The sequence below is a fragment of the Ctenocephalides felis genome, unplaced genomic scaffold, assembly GCF_003426905.1.
Source record: "Ctenocephalides felis isolate EL2017-DRISC unplaced genomic scaffold, ASM342690v1 CF-g0.4_SCAFFOLD_03571, whole genome shotgun sequence".
In the NCBI taxonomy this organism is placed as follows: Eukaryota; Metazoa; Arthropoda; class Insecta; order Siphonaptera; family Pulicidae; genus Ctenocephalides; species Ctenocephalides felis.
Window position 1 is genome coordinate 42,703,773 of NW_020539725.1, and position 22,062 is coordinate 42,725,834.

At 28.6% G+C, this 22,062-nt stretch overlaps 2 protein-coding genes and 1 long non-coding RNA gene across 5 annotated transcripts; 1 reads left to right on the forward strand and 2 right to left on the reverse strand.

The window, feature by feature from the left end:
- The first annotated feature begins 587 nt into the window (after positions 1-587).
- Positions 588-1,625, forward strand: LOC113386992. Its single transcript, XR_003368035.1, has 3 exons — positions 588-729; positions 932-1,096; positions 1,163-1,625. It is a non-coding gene; the product is annotated as an uncharacterized LOC113386992 (long non-coding RNA).
- Positions 1,626-3,681: 2,056 nt separating this feature from the next.
- LOC113386993 (CCR4-NOT transcription complex subunit 3-like) lies at positions 3,682-11,604 on the reverse strand. Of its 3 annotated transcripts, none has more exons than XM_026624749.1 (13): positions 11,465-11,604; positions 11,125-11,222; positions 10,931-11,065; positions 10,712-10,867; positions 10,349-10,528; positions 9,764-9,823; positions 9,253-9,579; positions 8,052-8,331; positions 7,282-7,532; positions 6,715-7,068; positions 4,208-4,318; positions 3,907-4,116; positions 3,682-3,823 (listed from the first exon to the last, which is right to left on the reverse strand). In XM_026624749.1, the coding sequence occupies exons 1-13, from the start codon at positions 11,487-11,489 to the stop codon at positions 3,725-3,727; spliced, it is 2,286 nt and encodes a 761-aa protein (XP_026480534.1). In that variant the 5' UTR covers positions 11,490-11,604; the 3' UTR covers positions 3,682-3,724. The 3 variants fall into 3 exon arrangements, with proteins under 3 accessions (XP_026480534.1, XP_026480533.1, XP_026480535.1); XM_026624748.1 differs by having other exon boundaries at positions 7,240-7,532; XM_026624750.1 differs by lacking the exon at positions 9,764-9,823 and having other exon boundaries at positions 7,240-7,532.
- Positions 11,605-12,829: 1,225 nt separating this feature from the next.
- Positions 12,830-19,290, reverse strand: LOC113386081 (protein real-time-like). The gene is made up of 16 exons (XM_026623889.1): positions 19,234-19,290; positions 17,556-17,705; positions 16,931-17,062; positions 16,630-16,759; positions 15,936-16,118; positions 15,473-15,582; positions 15,208-15,397; positions 15,027-15,115; positions 14,662-14,810; positions 14,456-14,565; positions 14,275-14,387; positions 14,058-14,198; positions 13,859-13,976; positions 13,676-13,779; positions 13,394-13,521; positions 12,830-13,204 (listed from the first exon to the last, which is right to left on the reverse strand). Exons 1-16 carry the CDS (start codon positions 19,288-19,290, stop codon positions 13,135-13,137), a joined length of 1,974 nt encoding a protein of 657 aa, XP_026479674.1. The 3' UTR covers positions 12,830-13,134.
- Positions 19,291-22,062: the final 2,772 nt, after the last annotated feature.

Here is a 22,062-nt window from a genome sequence, read left to right on the forward strand (position 1 = left end):
CGATTCAAAGTAAGGAAAGTAGTTAATTCTAGCTTGTGCTGTAGGAGCCCATTGGCATTCCAAAGTGCAATTCTTATAAATTTAGCCATTACGGATTAATTTTATTTAATAAAGTTGTTAGCAGGTTGAAACCACACCATTTTGATGAATTAATTGATTAAACATCTGTTTGAATTCGTGCATGAACTGAGCGAAGCTTGCGGATATGCCTGAAGCAGACTCTGGATTAACGTTGTTATTTAACACCTGTGCATATGTTCGAGGGTGACCTTGATTAGCGATCTGATTTAGATTTAGATTCGGGTACGGGTTAGTGGTAATAGTTGGATTAACCGTATGTCTGTTGTTGGATTTTTGGTTTATAAACGTTTGTGGTGTATTATGATTCATTTTTGGAAATTTTTGATTATATACCTTCTTATATGCTGGGCATCCACGATAACTAGCTGCATGATCTCCGTCGCAATTTGTACAAAAATTTAATACATTTTCAGGTTTCTTGCAGTCTGATGTAGTATGATTGTTACCACAACGGGAACAAGTAAACGGTTTATTGCAGTAACGTTGAGTGTGACCGAATTGTTGGCATCTTTTGCATTGCACAACGGATTTATTATAGTGTGGCGGTTCTATACGAATTATGTTGTTAAGAATCTTTGTTACGCTGTATATGTCTTTGTTATTTTTTGCGGGTTCAAGATCAAGGTAAAATAAATTTAGAAGAATAAAGTAAGTATCATAACCTTATTGTTATAAAAATACAATTCGGCGTATTATGAATAGTTGTAAAATTGTTATGTTTAGCAAAAAGAAAAATTATAAGTCAATAAATTGTTATATTATCAAAATTTAATGCTTACTAGAAAAAAATGTTTTGCAAACAATGTAATTAATACATTGCTGAAATATTGCAAAATATATATTTGTATAGTGTTGATGGATCACCATGGGTTCCCAAGCCTTATGATCGCATTTGCAGTGAACATTTCATTGGAGGAAAAAAATCGGACGCCGTATTGAGTCCTAGCTTCGTTCCGACAATCTTCCCTGCAATTTATAAAACTCGAAAAGTTAGTGAATCTACGATTATAAGCAGGTAAAACTTATTTGGTAAAACTATACCATTGTTAATAATTTAACTACAATAATTTAATATTTTTAGATACAAGCGTTTAATTACCCGTAAAATAAAAAAAAAATCACCTCCACCGTCAACTTCTGAACTCACTATACAAGAACCAATGCAAGTGATAAATGAATGTGAACCTCCTCCGATTGTATCTCTAAAAGTTGACCAAGAGTGCCAAGTTGATTTTTACTCAAGCTCCGATGTCAACTCACATACATTTATTTGCAACCGTTATATAACAAATAATTTATGTCATGCTGAAACTCAAACAGAAATAGTTGTAGATACTAGGCCGGTAAAAATACATGTTAGTAATAAAAAATTTGTTAATAAAAAAACGCGGTAATGATCAAAAAACGTTTGCTGATAAAGAAAGTCAAGCAGATAAACTGAAAATTTCAAGAGATCAGTAAATAACTTTGCGAATAATTGTATTGTAGTAATTTGGATTATGCTCATATCCTAATTATGTCTTTTATCATTAACATATATTTATTCGAAACAAATGTATTATATTATTAAATTTATTATATGATATTAAAATATTAAATGATTCTGTAATAATTAGTGCAGAAAAAAATTTAATGTGTATCCATAGATAAAGAATAGATAAAAGAAGAAAAGGAGAGTGTATATCTATCAACCATACTCATCTTTTTTCTTTTTATGGATGCAACCTAAGAACATATGCATAGAGTATATAGTTCCCAACTCAAAGTATTACGGAAAAAATGTACTTTTCTGAACATTTCATCTTGCATTTGTTGATCAGACAGAAATATTTATCATTTAAATCTATAACTAAACCAATTTAATATAAATAATTATTTAATTGCAACAAAATATCATTTAAATTATTTTAGGTGAAATGAAACAACATATAAAATTTAGACAAAATCATTTGTATTTGCTCCAGGTTACCATTAAGTGTGTTGTTTTAGACAAATTGTAATATTACATAATGTAACAGAGTAAAATATCTGTAAGTCCGAATATATTATTTACCTCAGGTATATAATATACATGCATGCCAAACACAAATTTGCATCTGCACATATTCAGTACAGGTCCTTAATTTTTTTAAATTTTTTGTATAAAATTATTTTTATATCTAATTTTTTTTCAAATCTCAAAATTAAAGCATGATAGAACAAAATTATATATAAAATAAATATACAAAATTATATTCTACAACAAATAAGATTTTATTCTGTACATTTTCATCTTACTTTTAGATTCTTATATATATTTAGTTCTTTTTACAAAAGTGAAAACAGTCACAAATCTGTTTTTGTACTTCAGGGACTCTTAAAAATGTTTGATTATTCTGATTTAGTTTGCTTCATATTACAATAATTACTAAAGCATGATTTATATATATTTACATATGCCAGCCGAGTGTTACTCATAAATATTATATATTATTTATAACAAACAAATTCATTAATATATAATAAGTTTGAGTTTGTGATCCAAAAGTTTGATTTATTGCATGCACTAAATCCATAATGAAACACTTTTTTGATCAGAACATTTAGTCAGTCTAAAATACAAATGTAACACTTGAAGTGCAGCTCTTAAGAATGATTTTAAAATTGTACTTGTGGAATGAATTTAGCCCATAATAAAATTACATCCTAAATGTTTTTGATGTTATCCAACATTGTTTTTAATGACAAGGTCATAAAACCTAATTTTATTTCGAATTGCACAAGTAATTTCATCAATTTACAACTGTACAATTAAATGCACATACATCTCATACAACATACTAATTGATAACCTGTATTTATACACATTAATTTTGTTAACTCATAATTTTTCATCGTCAATATATTTGTAGAACATATAAAATGCATTAAATTGCATCAGAAGTAAATCATAACAATAATATTTATTCACTATTTATGATTATACCTATCAGGTATGTAATTATTATAATAATGCACAGCACACCACGTTCATGCCAATTATATTACATTCCAGTTTATGTATCGATTATAAAAAATTGTGCTATATACACACTGCATATATATACATACATATATACATATGTTTACAAATACAGTTGGACAATATTCTGTAATATAATATAATTAGAGTAATTATTATGATTTACACTGATATTCTTTTCAATTGTCAGTTGATGAATCTCCATAATTGAAATGAGAAATCACATCACAGTTTATAAAGCACATTTGAAACACTATTCATTCACTGAAATTATCATACAAGTAACCCTGAAAGTTCACAATTCCGTCTGGCATAAATGTGCAGAAGGAAAGTCACAGAATAGGGTCACTTTTAACATCAGACTTTTGGCAATCACACGTATGTCAACAATTGCAATATTACTTTATGGATACCTGATTTCAAACAAAATGTCTAAATCAAAAATATATTCTGTAACATTAATTACAAAAAATAAAACCTAATATTGATGCAATACAACGTCATTTTAGTATGTTATAAAATAACATCATCTGATCAACATTATTTTATCCATAAATAAATACATTACATGTTGTTCATGTTACTTAAATAAACTTTCATCACTCTATTTATTAATAAAACAGATTTCGGTCACCTCTTATTTCAATTAAGATCACGATCTTCTAAGTACTTGTATTCAAATGTAAAGCCTTCCTTTTTCCTTTGCCCCCACTTCTCATAATCAAAATATATATACGTCCCCTAAACATTGAAATAAACAACACCGGTTAATATTTAATATAACTTGTATGTACCATATAAAAAATAAAATATAAAAAAGTTACCTGTTCATATTCTTCATTAATTATTTTTGGTTCTTCATGCCTCTGAAACCACATCATATATTTTGTATGAAATCGCCATGATTGCTTTTTAAGTGCTTTGGCTGCTAAATACTGTGCTTTAGTTCCCTCCATATAATAAAAAATAAAAAACAAGGACTCAGTAGAGAGACGTTGAAAAAATTCCACAGTGTCTGAATGTGGCAGCGGAGTCTGTAAGTAATTGTAATTTTTTGTTTTATTACGTTGAACGCGTAATTCAAGGTAATGATAACCAATTGTTTTTATTGTTGACTCATCTCACCTGTGGATAATATGAAGGCGTTTGTGCTGGATTTCGTGGGAGGTATTGCCTTAGTCGTTCACTGTCACTAGGATGAGGCATATGATAAAATGCAGCTTCCATCATTTGGAACTATAAGAACAAAAATGTGATGTCATTTAAAATAGAAACGATGTTTTATTTCTTTAGCTACGTTATTGGCTTAGTAAGATAGTACATAAGGCCAAGTCTCCATAATTGAAATGAGAAATTTTAATTTTTTAATTTTACTTCATTCTTCGGAACGCAATTTTTCAAGTCTATATCAATTTATTCATAGGGTATCTTGCCTTAAGGCAAGTTGAATAATCTTTCCAACATGAGCAAATAATCGACTGTCAATAATAAATCAATATATATATATAATAAGTCATGAGTGCCACATAAAAATACTAAGTAGACACTCAAAATTGGAAACAAATTTCAGTTTATTCATTAATACTGACAAAATGTGCCAATATGTTTTGGTACTGGTTTACTATTTTTGACAAATAGTTTAAGTATCATATGTTATTGTACAATAACGACTAAAAACGAAAATTCACATTTCTAAAAAAAATTATCTTTTAGTCGGTGCTTTCTCCAAAATGCTGCATCAATTTAAAAAATTTAAAAACCTTTTGATGAACCATGATAAGGACTCGTGCTGATTTTTGTGAGACGAATGGACGAGCGGTTTCGTTGCGGAAAAGTACAAATTTATTTACAATTGATTTTGAAAATTCAAAAACCGGTCGAACGATTTCAACCACTTATCATAAGTCAACAATAATTTTCAACAGTTACAAGAAGTGGTCCGGGCGAGCCAAAAACTCATCTCCATGATCCTCAACTACAATAATTCGAATATATTTGAATTTTTATAATCGCTTCAGGATTCTTAGCTAACACATGGATCAAAAATGTTGTGTTTTCAGCTAATTTTAAAGAAAAGACTCGGCTGATCGTCTCGTAAAACTAATCAAGGCGAGTGTCAGCGAAACTAATCGAGTCGATTCTCATCAAATGGCTCTCAGATTCTTACATTTTCTAATTTGGAAATTGGATTCAGAATGACGCTTTTTTGGACAAAACAAACTTTATGTAAAAACTAAACTAACTAGTTGGTATTGGTATTTTACCTTGAGGCAAGTTTTTTTTATATTTATTTATATTAATCTCATATCTCAGTCAGACAGGGGTGTCTGGTATGAGATTTTATGAGACAAAAAGTTACATGAACTTCCAGGAATGTGTAAATAATCGACTTAATCAATAAAAAATAAATTAATTTATGAGTGATTAAAAGTATTCCGAGTGGATTTATTACACATACTTGAAAATGAACGAACACGTTAACTCGGAGTATTTTCTAAAAACAAATTTTAATAAATCAACAATTTTTATAATTGAACCAGTTTCCATAGGATTTTAATGGTTTAGTATGTTCATTAAGATCAAGTACTTTATCGTTATACCAAGTAAAACGTCTAATTTTAATTTTAACAAATGTCCAAAAAACTGCTCATTTTCTCAAACTTTTTTGAATTTAAAAAAAAAACTACTTGTCGCAAGGCCGTAATATTTCAGTAAGTTCTATAAGACCATGATACATATCGCCAAAAAATGTTCCATGAAAATCGTCTTAAATTTTTTTTCAACAGCTAATTACAAGAAAACGGCTCGGTAGATTTTTACCTAAAACTAATCAGTATCATTCCCAATTAATATCTTTCAAACAGTTTTTAATTTTTTTAAATCGATTCAGTAGTATGAGCTTAAATGTGGACGAAAAGTTTAGCACTTTTTTCCAAATTTCAAAGAAACGGCTCGGAAGATCGTCGCACAAAACTGACAAACGATAGTGCTCATTCAGATACATCAAATGGCTTTTAAATTTCTGAAATCTGTTCAGGCGTTTTTGAGCAAACGTCGATGAAAGTTCTAATTTTGACAAACGCCGAAAAAACGATACTAATTTTTGAAAACTTTGAAGAATTTTTAAAATTAAGTGACTTGTCGTAGGGCCGTGATATTTCAGTATGGTCTATAAGACTATAATATGTACCGTCAAAAAAAAAAAAATTAATACTTTATACAAGAAAACGCCCGTCCGATCTTTACCAAATACTAATCAGGTCGATTCCCATATCTTTCGAACGGTTTTTGAATTTTCAAAATTGATTTAGAATTGCGGGCTAAAACGTGGACGAAAAACTTTTCACTTCTCTGCTATTAACAAAGATATGGCTTGGCTGATCGTCGCGCAAAATTGAAAAACGCTAGTCCTCATCGAGATACATCAAATGGCTGGCTTTTAACTTTCTGAAATCGCTCCAGTCGTTTTTGAGAAAAGTCGATTTACAGCAAAAAATCTGTTTACACACACATACTTTTCCCAAATTTGGTCTCATTCGATTCAGAATGGCTTGAAACGTCGAGAAAACATAAAATTAGCGAATCGGATTTTTTTCTGAAGTTAAAAACAATTAAGCACTATGGAATCTAACCTGACACTGGTGTTCTTTTTGCAGAGGCACTGGTCCTAAAGGAGCAACACCCAACAATGGAGGAATGTGTGCTTCGTTCAATGTCACCATAGAATTAGCATTGGGCACGTTCGATGAGGGGGGCGGCGGTTGCTCGAACAATGACTGAGGTCGTGTGTCGGAACTTTGGACCGAAGTCGGAATGAGTGTTGGTGGTATTTGCTGCGTTTGCTGCTGCGATGATGATAATTGCTGCTGAGATGCTGAAAGTTGCGATTGTTGCTGCTGTTGTGACATGACAGATGTCATTTCTAAACCAACTCGATTCACAACTTCTTGTGCTATTGATTTTAGTGAAGACATAGAGTCCGTCGGCTGCATTGAAAATAAACAAAAAAGATTAAAATTTTTATAGCAATATGCATTTAACTAGAACTGACTGAAAAACTATGGAGAAAACAAATTGGGGCTTTACCATCAATTTGTCAATAGAATTTACAGAATTATAAAAAATACTATAATTTATAGTTATTAATTAGTTATTACCTTATCTTCAGTTGGAAATATTCTCAGAGGTAATGAACTCACCTCTGAGATAGAAGGTCCATTCATAATAACTGGACTGCATTTATTGATTTCTGTTATATTTGTATTCGTTACATCAGGCGTTTCACAGGAATTGTGGACACTGCTATCTTGACTCGTCACCGTTGGAGCAGTAGGAATAATCGCAGGTGTTGTACTTACAGCCACCACAGACAATGTTTGACCTGCGGTACTTGTAGCCAGAATAGGACTTGGAGCCCTTAATGGTATAATAGGCCCATTCTCCAAATGCGCTGTAAAGTTTTATTAAATTAGTTTTAACAGTACAATTTACCATCTGGATAACTTTAATGGTTATCAGATTTTTGATAACTAATACTGCAAATAAATCAACAAATAAGTCGAATAACGAATGTCACAAACTTGACCATGAATGAAGTGTTAATTTGTAAAAAAAATTAAGATTTATACAACCAAATAACCAACTAGCCGTTGCAAGCCTAGGCATAAAAATTAAATAAACATGTAGTGCGTTAGTATTATAACGACTGTGGATAGTAATTATATTAAAACAAACTAGTTTAGGCGCTAAAAACTCGCCGAATATTCGGTATTTTACCGAATATACTATTCGTTGCAAGTCTACCTATCATATTTCAATTCAGAATATTCTGTTACATATTTGAATGCAAGACCAGCTTAAAGAAAACAAAATCTATATTATAAAGCATGACTTTTTCAAATTTATGGTCATGAATAGTTTGCCTAGTAGAATGAAATAAAAATCAATTATGTCATTATCATTATCTCACTTGTACTGTGTTTTATGACAGCTGCAAAATTTCCACCATTATTTGTGCTTCCGATACTGTTGTTGGTATGAGGTGAAGGAGGTGGTGGCGGTTTACTGGGCGTAGAACTAGCAAGAGCACTAGGGGTTATCTTATTATTTACACTAATATTGTTGCTAGTGCTATTGCTATTAACCGTCACACTATTATTGGCATTGCTGCCAGCACTTGTATTTAAAATGGTACTACTCGCACTTGTACTTAGGTTTGAGTTGGCTCGTACAGCAGTAGGTTTCACGGGCTGAAATTCAAACATAAATTTTAGATATATTCATTACTAATTAAATGAATAATTTTAAATAAATATGTTGAAATTTTAAAATGCAAACATTACTACTTATTCACTTGCAAACATTTCACAATGTAAAAATAGAAATTTGTAGATGAGGAAATTAGGAAGTAAGTAATAGATGCTCTAAGAAATAATATTAAAAAATTAAAGGTTTGTAGATATGAGGTGTTTTAAAGAACATTTGATAAAATGAAAATTTTTAAATTTTTTGTACCACTAGTTGGAGTTAATATCTTCATTACAAACTATTAGTTCTATTTTTATATCCGAATCTTCAAATAACATTTTTCTCAAACCACTTGGTTTGAAGAAATTGTTGTCCCGTAAAACTATAAAGTTTTGTTTTAGAACTCAAACATTCAATGTCTTACCTAATTGTAAAATATTGCACATTTACAGGATAAGAATTTGTAAACTCTTTATTTTAAAAACACCAACTTGAAATTTTGTATTGTGATACTACAAATTATAAATATGTGTAACATATTTCTTTGCAGCACAAACAAAAATATAGAATAAATTAAGTTATCATGATTTATATTTTTGAGATTATCTTATTAGTTATAAATACATTTAATAAATAACTGATATTATACTAATTACCAAATATTCAATAAGGCTCAAAGGCTCGCAATTTTAAATGATCATTAGTTTTGCATTTTATATTTATTCTTTATGACTTGATATATATCAAATAATTATGAAACTAAACTTTTTAAATTTATTCATAAAAATAATATAAATTTTGTATATACTTTTTCATTTATGTTTTAGTGTTTATTGGTAATGCTTTTTTTAGTGTAAATTGAAAAAAAAAATATCCAAAGATCTAATTAAAATAAAAACATAATAACAATTTAAGATATTTACAGTAATTTTGCTAAGAATGGGAACATCTTCCCTTTTCCTTTTCTCATGGCAATCATTTTCGTGGCAATCGCTACTGTGGTTGTGGTTAATGCATCCAATCATTGATGGAGATGCTATAGGACTTGTTCCTGAGGCCATGCTAATTGGAGAACCAGCCGTGTCATTGCTATTGTTGCTATCCGTCGTAGCTGATGATGGTAAGCCGACACCACTTAATTCAATTTCATCCAATCCTATTATATCATCATAAATATATTCATTTTCTTCAAAATCTGGCTCTTGATTTGCATCTATGTAATATTCAACATCATCCTTTATCCTTTTTATCTGGAAATTAAAAAACAAGTTGCTAATATGATAATGAGTAAAACAATTCAATATAAATTTAAGAATTAAGAACAATATTATGTGTGTAAAAATGTAAAATTTAGCTAACTGATGATGCTCGATTAAAAAATAAAACACTAGAATTAAATTATTTAAAATATCTCATCTAATCTAATGTAATTACAGAATGAGTAAATTGAGTGTAATCCCGGAATTCACTGCAAGGATAGAAGAAAACCCTATTCTGGAAGAAAAGAAACACAGGATATAATATAGAAAGCGGAGATCATAAATTGTGAATCTTCATAAAAATTACATTTTTTATATAATTATTGTAATGAAAGCAAGTTTGAAGTATATATAGAAAAAATTATTAAGTAACTACTAAAGCAAAAAAATTTTTGATTTAGTTTTTCTGGTTAAAGGAAATGGCTTATTTGAAATCAGTTAACAGGGTTTTTTTCTATTTGCACAATAAATTTTATACAAAGTATCTTGTTTGTAATATTATAGTTATTAATTTGTTTGGTCTTAACACGTTTGGAGAAAAATTAATTAAAAAAAGTTTCAACAAGCAAAATCTAATATTCTATTTAATATATATACCTACTAAAATATAAAATTCTACTTCATAGAACATATTAAATTATAAAATAAAAGTAAATATTAATATATTAATATAGTAATATATCAAGTGAAAGTAAAAACAAAAAAATGACTTAGATTGTGAAAATAATATAAAGAAATAAAAATATTTTTAAAAAATTACCTGATCAACTTCAACAGACATATTATCCAACATTCGTAAAAGTGTTTCTAATTTTTTAATATGGTATCGATGCTTTTCCAATCTTGATCTTAAATCATCTATCCTATCTTGTTTATCTTTATCTACTCGTTTCTTTTTCCCCGCCAATAATGATTCAATTTCTGATTCAAACTGATCAATCTGCAAATAATGTAATATTGAATTATCAAAAAATATTTGAAATATATATATATATATATATATATATATTCTCATAATTTAATCTTTAAAGAACCAGATTTACTAATAATATATTAAAAATACTGATATATTATAAATTAAGCTTTTACTTCATATGCTCTTCAAAACGCATGTAAAACAAACCTGAATATTTAAAGCATCAATTTTATTAGCTAGCCATGATGAGATATCGTCCCTCTCTTTTTGTGCAGGGTCTAGTTTTTGAGCTGCACCAAGTCCTTCCTTAGAATAAGCTTTTGTTTTGGTTTCCCTTTCTACTACTTTAAACCTTTCCATTTGCTAAAAAAAATTGTACAATAAAATTTAAGTTCAATTTAGCCTGAATGCCAGGGTAGCACATACTGTTTCTATAAGCTTTCGGTAATCAAGTAATGTGCTTTTATCCTTGATTTCCCCCGACGCGATCCATGATTTGATTTGGTCTCGCAGCCTCTGAAGCTTTTTGATTTCCTTCTTAAGATCCGCCTCATACTTTTCCTTGAATAAAGCACTTATGTGAAAAAGATAATTTAATTTTTTAGTTCAACTTTGCCAACCTTTTGATTACTATTTGTTGCATTATAAACTTTCTGCCAAATATCCTCAAAAGTTTCAACACCTTCTGTCACTTTTTTTAGACATCTGTCAATTTCACCTAAAATTTAGAGAAGTTATAATTGCTATACAATGGCAAGGGAAGTAATGGGAAAGAAATTGCTTAAGATATCAATTATTTTGGGTTTCAAAATACTCCTGGCTAAAATAACATATTTAGTCGCAAATTCTGACTCATTTCGGCGACCTAGATCTGGGGATAATCATATAATTTTCACATCTTGATTACATGCAAAGTGTAAACAGGTAGTGGGAAATTTTCATGTCGGCTGCTAAATTTACCTTGCAACTTTCTCGTAGCAGCCATGGCTATGTAAACATGTGGGAAAATGTATTAGGCATAGTCCAAACATACAAAATATTATCAAGATACAAATTAAACAGAAATGTTTTTTTTAGAATTGTCTACTGAACACACAAGCTTTGTCTACTATTCAAAATGGCTGCCAGTCAAGTCAAATCACGCATTGTCAAAACACGTTCAAAACATAACATAAGAATTGTCAAAATAAATTATGATTTAAATAATACTAGAATGCAGATGTAATTTCAAAATTATAAATCGATTATTTGCGTAATTTTCATTCGCTTTTGATCTATGTATATTATAACGCAGATAATTTCAAAAGCTAATATCTTCGCGCCGTAATAGGGTAATAAACATAGAAATGCATAGACACATATTTGAAAAGCTTGCAGTAGCATAATAGAAACTTTTTGGGATACCGGTGCTGTCACACACGGCAGGCTTTCGCGCTTTGATCTTTGATTCAAAATGTTACGAACATTTTATTTTATTTAGTTTTTATATCTGCATAGTTATTGTAATAAATAATTGTGATTAATAAAATATTGCATATAGTTTGCAAACCAAGATTTTGATTAAGGATTGTAAGCATAGATAAAAGAAGAGTATATGCATAGCATAGATAAAAGAAGTATATGTGTTGTATATGATTGTAAGTCATCTGTAAGTACATACTAGTCACTTATCTATGGATAAGCTAAGATAATAACCATTTTAACCAAGATTTATTAATGTTTAAAACCATACATTGTTGAGCAAAATAAATTTCCGGTTTCCGGAAAATTTTAGAATATAATTCAAAAACTGATCCAAAATCCAAATCCATGCAATTTATATGCAAGATCCTGCAATATGAAAAGTATTGGTAATTTGTTGGTAGAAAATCAACATATTGATGCTCGAAATTATTATATTGTGTAGGATTGAAACTGTTAGAAATTTGATGAGATAGTTTACTGAAGCCAATATCTCAATTATAAATCATTGATGATAAAAGGTGCTAATTTATAAAAAAATGTTTAAACTAATTAACTTCTGCTTAGGATTTGTTTATGAATTTTAGTAATTGTAAATTAATTTTTATCAGTGATTATTTTAATTCAATAATAAAATTATACAAGAAGACAAACTTGAAAATTTCAAGTTTTGTAGTCATAATTTAGTAAATCAAATAAACTTTATCAATCATATAATATATTTATAATTCCTACATTACATGCAATTGCTATAACTTATTAAATTTTTACACTAATTGAACTATTTCAGTATAGTATCTGTCACAAAAATAACATTTTGTTGAAACTAATTCTATGGTGAATTGCCACGCAATGCTTGTTGATATTATATTTAATATATTTTTGTAGATCTAATTTTCTTGGAAGATTTAATGTATTCCTGATATATAAATTTCATCTAAATATGTAATTATATATTTAGTTTTACAAAGATCTTTTGATAGCATGTCTGCTATATAAAACATTTTCTATTAAAACTTAAAATTAAGCTAAGGTTTTAAGTGTCACATATATGAGCATTTTGTCACTGTTTACTATATTACTATGCCACCTAATATTTTGTATCCGTAATTATATTCATTTAGTCTTAAATGATTTGTGCATTTTATGAAAATGCACATTTATAAAGATCACCGAGACAAACAAGAACTAGAAACGCTCAATGCAGACAGTCCTGATTGAAGACTAGTCATTGATCCTCTGAAACAATAAAGAATTATTAAACAATGCTAAATCATTTAAAATATTCAAACACTTATAATAATTGCAATTTTGGATTACCTAAAAGGTGTTAGTGAAAATGATGGTTCAAATTCAATGAAATAATACTGTTATTAAATAATTGCAAAATTTGTACAAAAAAGTATCTTATTCAAAATTAATTGAAACCTGTAATCTGACGAACTCAAAGTCTCATGATAATACATCACTCTTGACAATCCAGAACTTTGTTTTGCTCCTTGTTCCCTACGCCACTGCATTATATATGTACCACAGTGTGTCATTATATGTGACCCCTTAAAATAAATTTAAATTTTTTGATTCTCACATAATTATCAATTAAATATTAAATTTAATAAGCATGTGTTTCAGAAGACATAATTATTACTATTAATAATATTATTAATATCATTATTATCACTATTATCTATCTATATGATAATAATTTACCTGCACGCTCTCACCATCTTTACAAATTAAAGTTTTTTCAACTGAATGATACTGCTGCCCTTCTTTCCAATTTTTATTATCCAGCACAGAACTTTTACCGCCAACTACAAGCAGATATATATATATATATATATATATATATATATATATATATATATACTTGATTATTATTTCATATTTTACCTTCTTCAATATTTTGATTTGTTCGATATACTGAGAAATTTATTGCTTGTCCCAACACATCAAAATCCCATGTTAATACACTTCTAGGATCAACATTATGTATTAAAACTTCATGAACCTAAAATTTAAATATTTCTGTGTAATACTTATTAGGAAACTATAAATAATATTATTAGATGCAAATAAAAATTATGAATACCTGTCCTTGTGTTAATTGAATAGCGTGATATAAAGATTGATGTTCTGGAGAACTAGGTACTCCATTTTCACCAACCGTATTGGAAGGATGACCAACAATATATAAAGATTTTGGTACCAGACCTCCTTCATGAATTTGTGTCTATAATATTTTTTATATTATATATAAAATGTTTATATATTCTGATATTGAAATTCATAAAAATGTGAATGCTTACTTTACAGTCCCCGCCTAAAAAATCAGGTACAGAATCCTCAGGTATCAAAGTATTTAAACCATCTAAACTATCACCAGCAGAGAAAAATACAAATTTACTCCTGGTATTTTCATCTATAATTATTTATTCAGGTATATAATCGTGATTTGCTCTAAATGTCATGAAAATAATAAAGTAATACCTATAAATGTGCTAACCAAGGTCCACAGTATTGGAAAAACTCGCGGCGCTCGAACGATTAAAACACGACCCATAGTATCAGGATAATTTGCTTCCACTGTTTCAATTATTCTGTTTTGTGATAAATATTTTTTGAATGAGTTCTCAATAAAATAAAAACATGAAATTCTAAAACCAAGATACAAAATAAATGCATTTAGTAAAAACCTTAAAAGTGTTCGAATTCCTGGTCTCCATAAATGGCGCATATTTAAGCCTTCCAGGTCTACCAAGAGACACCAGCCACGCACCGCACGACCCATTTTCCTCGAAGATTGCATAATACGGCTCAACCCTTCTTCACAAATGTGCAAAGTCTAGATTTTAAATTAATTAAATGCCATTATTACCACCATACCATATATATGTATAAAAAATAAAAACTGTTACAAATAGTAAACACATTTACTTCTATGGAAATAGATAATATAGAAAAAAGTAGTGATTCCTAAAATGATTCACTATGAAAAAACAATAAAGAAATTGCTATAATAATAAATAAATAATAAAAATAAATATTACAATATTTTTACCAAGTTTAATATTCCCTCCTCCCCAACAGATTTGATTAGACCTTTAACATCCATGTGACCAAGTCTTAATAGGTATAATGGTCTTCCATCTGTATAAAAATTTATTGTTTATAAATTATAATTAGCTACACAAATGGCTGCTTCTAAAAATTGTAACAAGAATAAACTATAATCATTTTACCAATGTCAGTATTATGCCATCCTCCTGGAAAGTGATTAGTCAGCACCGTATGCATTCTGTAAGTTTGTTTCAGATGATCTATATTATTTTGCTTTCGCCACAACATACTTTTTTGAAACATCTCTTTAGCTCCTTGAATATCAAAATCACGCGCTCTCAGGAAACGAAGAAGTGTAAACCAATCCTGAGGCTGAGTCAAAGATTAGTCAAATCAATTTCAAATCATTCAATCAAGATTAAGCATAAATACACATGTTTTAATTACCTCTTCTGTGTCATCCTCCAAAATTGCTTTTTTGAATTGGAGTAGCTGAGATTCTTCCAGAGGTGTTAAATCGCAAAACCATTTTTTAATATATTCAGCATTCAAAAGATCTAATAAATATTAATCATCATGTTTATATATTTATATATTAACACTTGGAGATACTATTCGGCAAGGATGTTGGGCAATGTTGCATAGGTTGCATATATGTATATAGACAATAAAAAAAGTGTAATAATGTTGCTTCAGGCTAGTATAGGTTACTTCTAATTACTTCATTAGCTTGAAAATTTTCATTAACATGAAAATTGTAGATACGACAGAGAACTGGGAAAACATGTGTAGCATTATTGAGTATGTGAGGTGTGTGTGGTGGCCTGAAGACATGAAAGTTTAGGTCCAACAATTTCCAAAAATTATGTGTGGATATCTATAATCATGTATATATTAGCATTATAATTACCTTCTTGCATGCCAGCATGCTCATTATTTACATCATCTTTTGACATACTTGTATAATTATTTTGTGAATTATCATTTAAAGTTGAGATATGATCTCCTTCAATAGCTGGAGCTGTCCAAGGACTAACATAAGTAATGTTTTCCTTTTTAAGTTCTTCTACAAAGTATTCTATCAATTCTTTTCCTATACAAAATAAATTATGTTAATAAAAACAAATATTAATATAATTATCGTACTAATATCTCGCCAAATAGGCGTAAAATCTCAAAATTAAGATGTTTAATTCAAAGCTTTTTAATTAAAATTATGAAGTTGCTGCAAATCTTTTGAATTATATCGAAAGCAATGTTATCATTTTCAATTTGTTCAGAATATTTTTATAGAAAATTAACTAAAACTTTCAAACAAAAAAAAAATCAATGATGAATGAAGATTTTTAATCTTTGAATATATCTACTATGCTCTGAAGATTCATTGTTCCAATAAATTAAGATACATATTAGTAATTAAAATTATATTAAGATATTAAGATATTAAATTAAATTAAAGTATGTTTATTTCTCCATTTCTTGTGAGAAAAATTGTGGTTTGTCTAACAAACATTTTCATTTCACGTAAAACGAAATTAACCAAATAATTATAAATATGGTACAATCTCTAATATCTCTATATTTTATATCTTGCAAAATAATACCTTTCGCTATATTTTGTGAATATTGTTTCATGGCCAATTTTTCCATTGCACTTTCGAAACCAAAAAAGTTTTTAATATCAAGAGATGCTGTCTGATCAAAGCAAGTCCAAGATGGATTTTCTGGATGGACCTAATATAACAAATGAATGAATTATGACAAGGGAAACAATACCGATCGGTTATAAATATAATTAAAAATTCAGATTATATATTATTAACTTCTAACTACGTAAGATATCTTACTATATAATATAATAATATAACTATATAAAATATAATATATATTATAAATGTCTCTTACGTAATATCTGCACTTTTCAACAACACCAACTCGATTTGCAAAGCTTTCGTTAACGGCATCGATAATCAAACATCTGGTCTTAAGATCTAATGTATTTGTTTGGATAAAATATACGACATCCACGCCAATAATCTGAAATCAAATAAAACTTGCCTTAACAGAGAGGTTCTTTTATTAAATCGGCAATCAATTCCGACTGTAAAATAATTGGTAGTAATATACAATACTCTACAATAATAAATTCGTTCTAAAAATTTATATAATTGTTCCGATTTAAAGTGACAAGAAATGTTTTAATAAGTGCATTTGTGAACAATTATTAGAAAATAATTAGGAATATTACAATTACATGTAAGTTTTTACACCATATCACTTTCTTATAAATTAGTTTTAATTAATAGTTTTAATCTGTGCTTTCAAACTGGAGTCCACTGAAGATGACACAAAACAATGTGTCAAAACGTATAGAAACAATAAAAATGTTATTAGCCCATACAAGTTTTTACGTGATGGAGTATGCCTAAACTGTGAGTACAGCAAATTTAATATTGATTACAAGCCTGATATTAATTACAATTATTGCAGTTAAGAAGTGATGAAATCACAATTTTAGTCTGATACTCACTTTCTTCAGCAGATAAGGAGCCTCAACAGCCAATTTGCACCTCCTAATAGTTTCGCGACGTGATCGTTCTTCATTCCATTGATCGTGCGTGATTTCGCAATCAAGCACCACAGGAATTTGTGGACATGTTGGAAAACGACGCTCATACGCCTGAAAAATAATAAAAACCAATCAAATTATTAGATTTTCAACATTCAAAAGAAAGGGCTTAACTTAAAATGCAATTCACACTCAGCCATTTAATTTTAAGAGCTTTGATATTAAAACGAGCTGGATATTACCACATTATTATGAAAACAATGATGGTAAAAAAATCTTGATTCATAAAGAAATTAGGCAGACAAGTTCAAAACATCTGAAGAAGGATAAACCATTTTTCTGAAAACAATCATAAATAAAAATGTGAAGATCATCAATTATTAATCCAATTTTTATCGAAGAAATTATTAGTGTAAAACATTGGCTCAGGCGAAACCCATCATTTAATTAAAAAAAAATCGTAAAATTTCGTTTAAGTCGTAAATCGTAATTTTCGTTTTCGTTTAACATTCAATAAGAAATGAAGTAAGGTTCATAGAACCATCATATACTCGTATAACACAAGTATCGATACTTATTATTTGATCAAATATACGAAAAAAAAAAAAAAAAATGTACAATCGCTGAAATTAACATATTCATATATTATTATTATTGACTCTTGCTTCGGGATTCGCAGCTATTACATAGCCTTCGTTTTGTGCAAAAATTCTTAAATTTTTTCCACAGTTTTGCAAAACAAAACTCTCATTATTTTTCTTATTAAAAAATTCATGATTATCGACTGGTTAGTGCAAAATTCTGTGATGTGTACACATTTTTAGATATAAAATACCATGCTCAATCAATATCCACTGATGATGACATCAAATTGTATGTCGAAACGTTTGAAATTAAAGATTATTTTATGAATATTTGCTTTTTGATGTATCGCCCTCAAGAAATCACTCATTATTGTTATTATTATATATATATATGTGAATCAGCTGGCTAATTGACTTTTATGGTTTGCATAATCAGAAATTATTAAAATGTAATAAATATTCAATTTAAATTAATATTAGAATTCAAATAGTAGAATTATAACATACCAATCAGGAATAAGAAATGCAATTAAAACAATTATTTTGCATTAAAAAAGTGTTTAACCAGTACGCCGGTTGATCTATGTAAGTTACAGGTTTCCCATAAATTGCATATGATTGCAATAAATCTTAATATGATTGAAGACTAGTAAAAAAATTGGAAAATTAAAATAAACCATTTTCAACTCCAGCACATTTGTTTTACTCTGAGAAAAGATACATGTAGTATATCTTTCAACAGTGAACAACAGCTGTAAATAAATTTGAATCAAATCCCTTAGAATGCATTTAGGTGTTTGGCTTGGAAAACACATATAAAATGTAAAATACAACGAATCCAAAGAACTCAACAGGCCTATTGGTCCTATCAAAATTATCCATCGAGAATTATGTTCTTATTTATAATTAAACTTATTTGTAATCAAACCTATTAAAGTTTGGGGCAGAACTACAAAGACTAACATAGTAGGTAAAATAATGTTAGAAAGAATGGAATTAAAATTACTTAGGGCAATGACTGATGCCCTGAATTTATATTCAAATTTTCATAATACACAACGATCTTCAAATCCAGTTATACCAGATGCAATTAAAACAGAAACAACAATCATATTGAAAATAGCTAATCACTAATTAATTAGTTACACCATTACTGAATGCCTCAGTCAATAAAAAATGCATAATACTTTTGCTGAATAGCTCAAAGAAATTGAATAATGCTTTATTAACACATGTATATATACATACAATATATAAGTATGTTTGTGTGTTTGTGTACCCAAGTTGTTTCAGTAATGTCAAAACCTTCACCCCCTAAAGCGAAATAAATTATTAAGTTGATCTAATCAAACCACTCACGAAAATTCCACCAGAACATCAGTTCTTCAATAGACCTGAATTATATACACTACGAACCAAACTATTAATTACTTTTTGTACTTTGTACATTGTAATAGTAAGGCAGAATGCAATTAATATTTAGGCGTTCGTCGAAAACATGAAACATTAATTTCTATTTTAAATAATTGACATTAACGTACATATATAAATAATATATATTAATAACTTGTACACGTGCATATTACGTTATATCAGTTTTAAAATATTTTAATAGGAGGACAATATGTGCTCCTTTCATTTTTCTTTTTTATTAATTATTAGTTATGTTATTTTTTTTTACACAAGTTTGAAGTTTAATAAATTTTATATAATTTTTTTGTGGTTTTCCTGGTTTGATTACTGATTGATGACACACATTAAGTGTCGAAACGTTCAATAGATTAAAAAAAAATATTTCAGTTTTTTTTTCAATTCGAATATTGGGCTGCAAAATACTTTAAATATATATATATATATATATATATATATATATATATTTATTAGGGTGGTCCTTAAAATGGTCATTTTCGAATTTTCTTGCTCCCAGAGGCTCAAATGGTTCCAAATAGATGAAAAAACCATTCTCTGAAGGTTTTAGCTCAAAGTTTTGTATGGAAATAGCATGGAAAAATTTTCAAAAATTTTAAAAATATTTTTTTAGATGTAATTTAGCGAACAAATGAATGAATAAAACTCATTCATTTGTCGCTAAGTTATACCTAAAACATTTTTTTTTAAATTTTTAAATTTTTTTCCATGCTATTTCCATACGAAGTTTGATTGATTTGCGCTCTATCTAAACGTTAATAATTAAGAGCTAAAACTTTCAGAGAATTGTTTTTTATCTATTTGGAACTATTTGAGCCCCTGGAAGCAAGGAAATTCGAAAATGACCATTTTAAGGACCACCCTAATATACATTTATATATATGTATATATATATATATATATATATATATATATATATTATATATATATACCCACACCACACGCATTATTTGTTATTCATGATAATATTTATTAAAAGTCGATTTGAAATTCGAGAAATACCGACTGTTTTAATTAGCAGCTGCATATCTATTCATAAGTATTGTTATTTTTATTCTATTCAGCCTTCATTTGTAATTATTATACAGTTTTTTATTACTTAAATTTTAAATGCCAATAACAAGCTTAATATGATAAAATTGAAGAAGTAGAATATAAATAATTTTAATCATTAGTCAATAATTATACAATAGCAATGCCTCAAAATCAATGTACAATTAAAGCAAAGTTGAATATTAAAAATTTTAAGCTACCAACTATATTTTTAAAGGTAAAGGGCATCCAGCATCTACTGATAAAGTTCGGTTATTTGAAAAGGCTCACCTAGGGGATGTCTATTAATTGCGTGATCGATTTTTTAAGGATTTTTGGATCCCCCCCTTGGTGATAAATGTTTGAATTTTTTTAAATGTGATATTTTGTGATTTTTTGTCAAACCCCTAAAAAAATCACGCGATTAATGGACCTTATGGCCCCCTTACTTATTTGAAAAAGTAACCTTTCAAAACTTTAATTCAAAATTTACAAATTTTCTCAAAATCGCTGAATGTTGTGTTGTGTAAAGGCAGATTGTAATTTAATAAGGAAAATTTAAAAAGAAAAGATTGCTGAGTGTCGTCTTTGACTTTGTCCTGGGTTAAACAAACTAATATCTCGTAAATGTGTTATAATAATAGTCATGAGTTCAAACCACGTTATTGTAAAACCAATCTCATATTTTTCTATTATTTACCGCTATGCTTTTACCTTGTATGCGATCGTAATAAATAATTTCATTGACAAACAGAGCCAAATATCATTATGCAAACCGACAGACGAATACGTTTTAAAAGAACTACCTCTGGGATTCACATACATATATTGTTTCTACAGTTAAATAATCTGTTCATTTAACAAATATATGACTCGCACTCGGAGAGCTATGGGAATTGAATCAGAGGTCCCAGATTCGTCACTAACCTCGAGTAGCCTGATGTCAAGCAGTAGGAACGTCGGCTTTTACTTGAAAGTATAGCAATAGTCCTTGTCCGCCATTGTTACATCAATAAAATATTCATCACTATTACAGAAGTTGCACAAATAAAATACCATTACATAGAGATGAGACAACTGGGATGCCAACTATAAAACCGACGTAAGTTAAGGGGGTATTCTAGTGTAGAAATTCAAAAACATCGATTTTTTTTTATTTTATATTTTCAAAGTTTAACTATCTAAGAATATGGGTACGAGAAGGTTTTTGAAAATTTGAATTATTTTCGTAGATATAGGCATTTTACAGACTCGGTCTCGATATTGGTTTGGCTTCACGCAAAACTTTAAATGCGTTTTTCTCATAACTTTTTAGTACTGTTGACACGATTTCTTGAGTTCTACTCGACCGATTCATTTGAAATGTTCAGAGAGTCTGGTTGATAGACCGATCTATAGCCCGAACTAGGATTATCGCCAAAAAA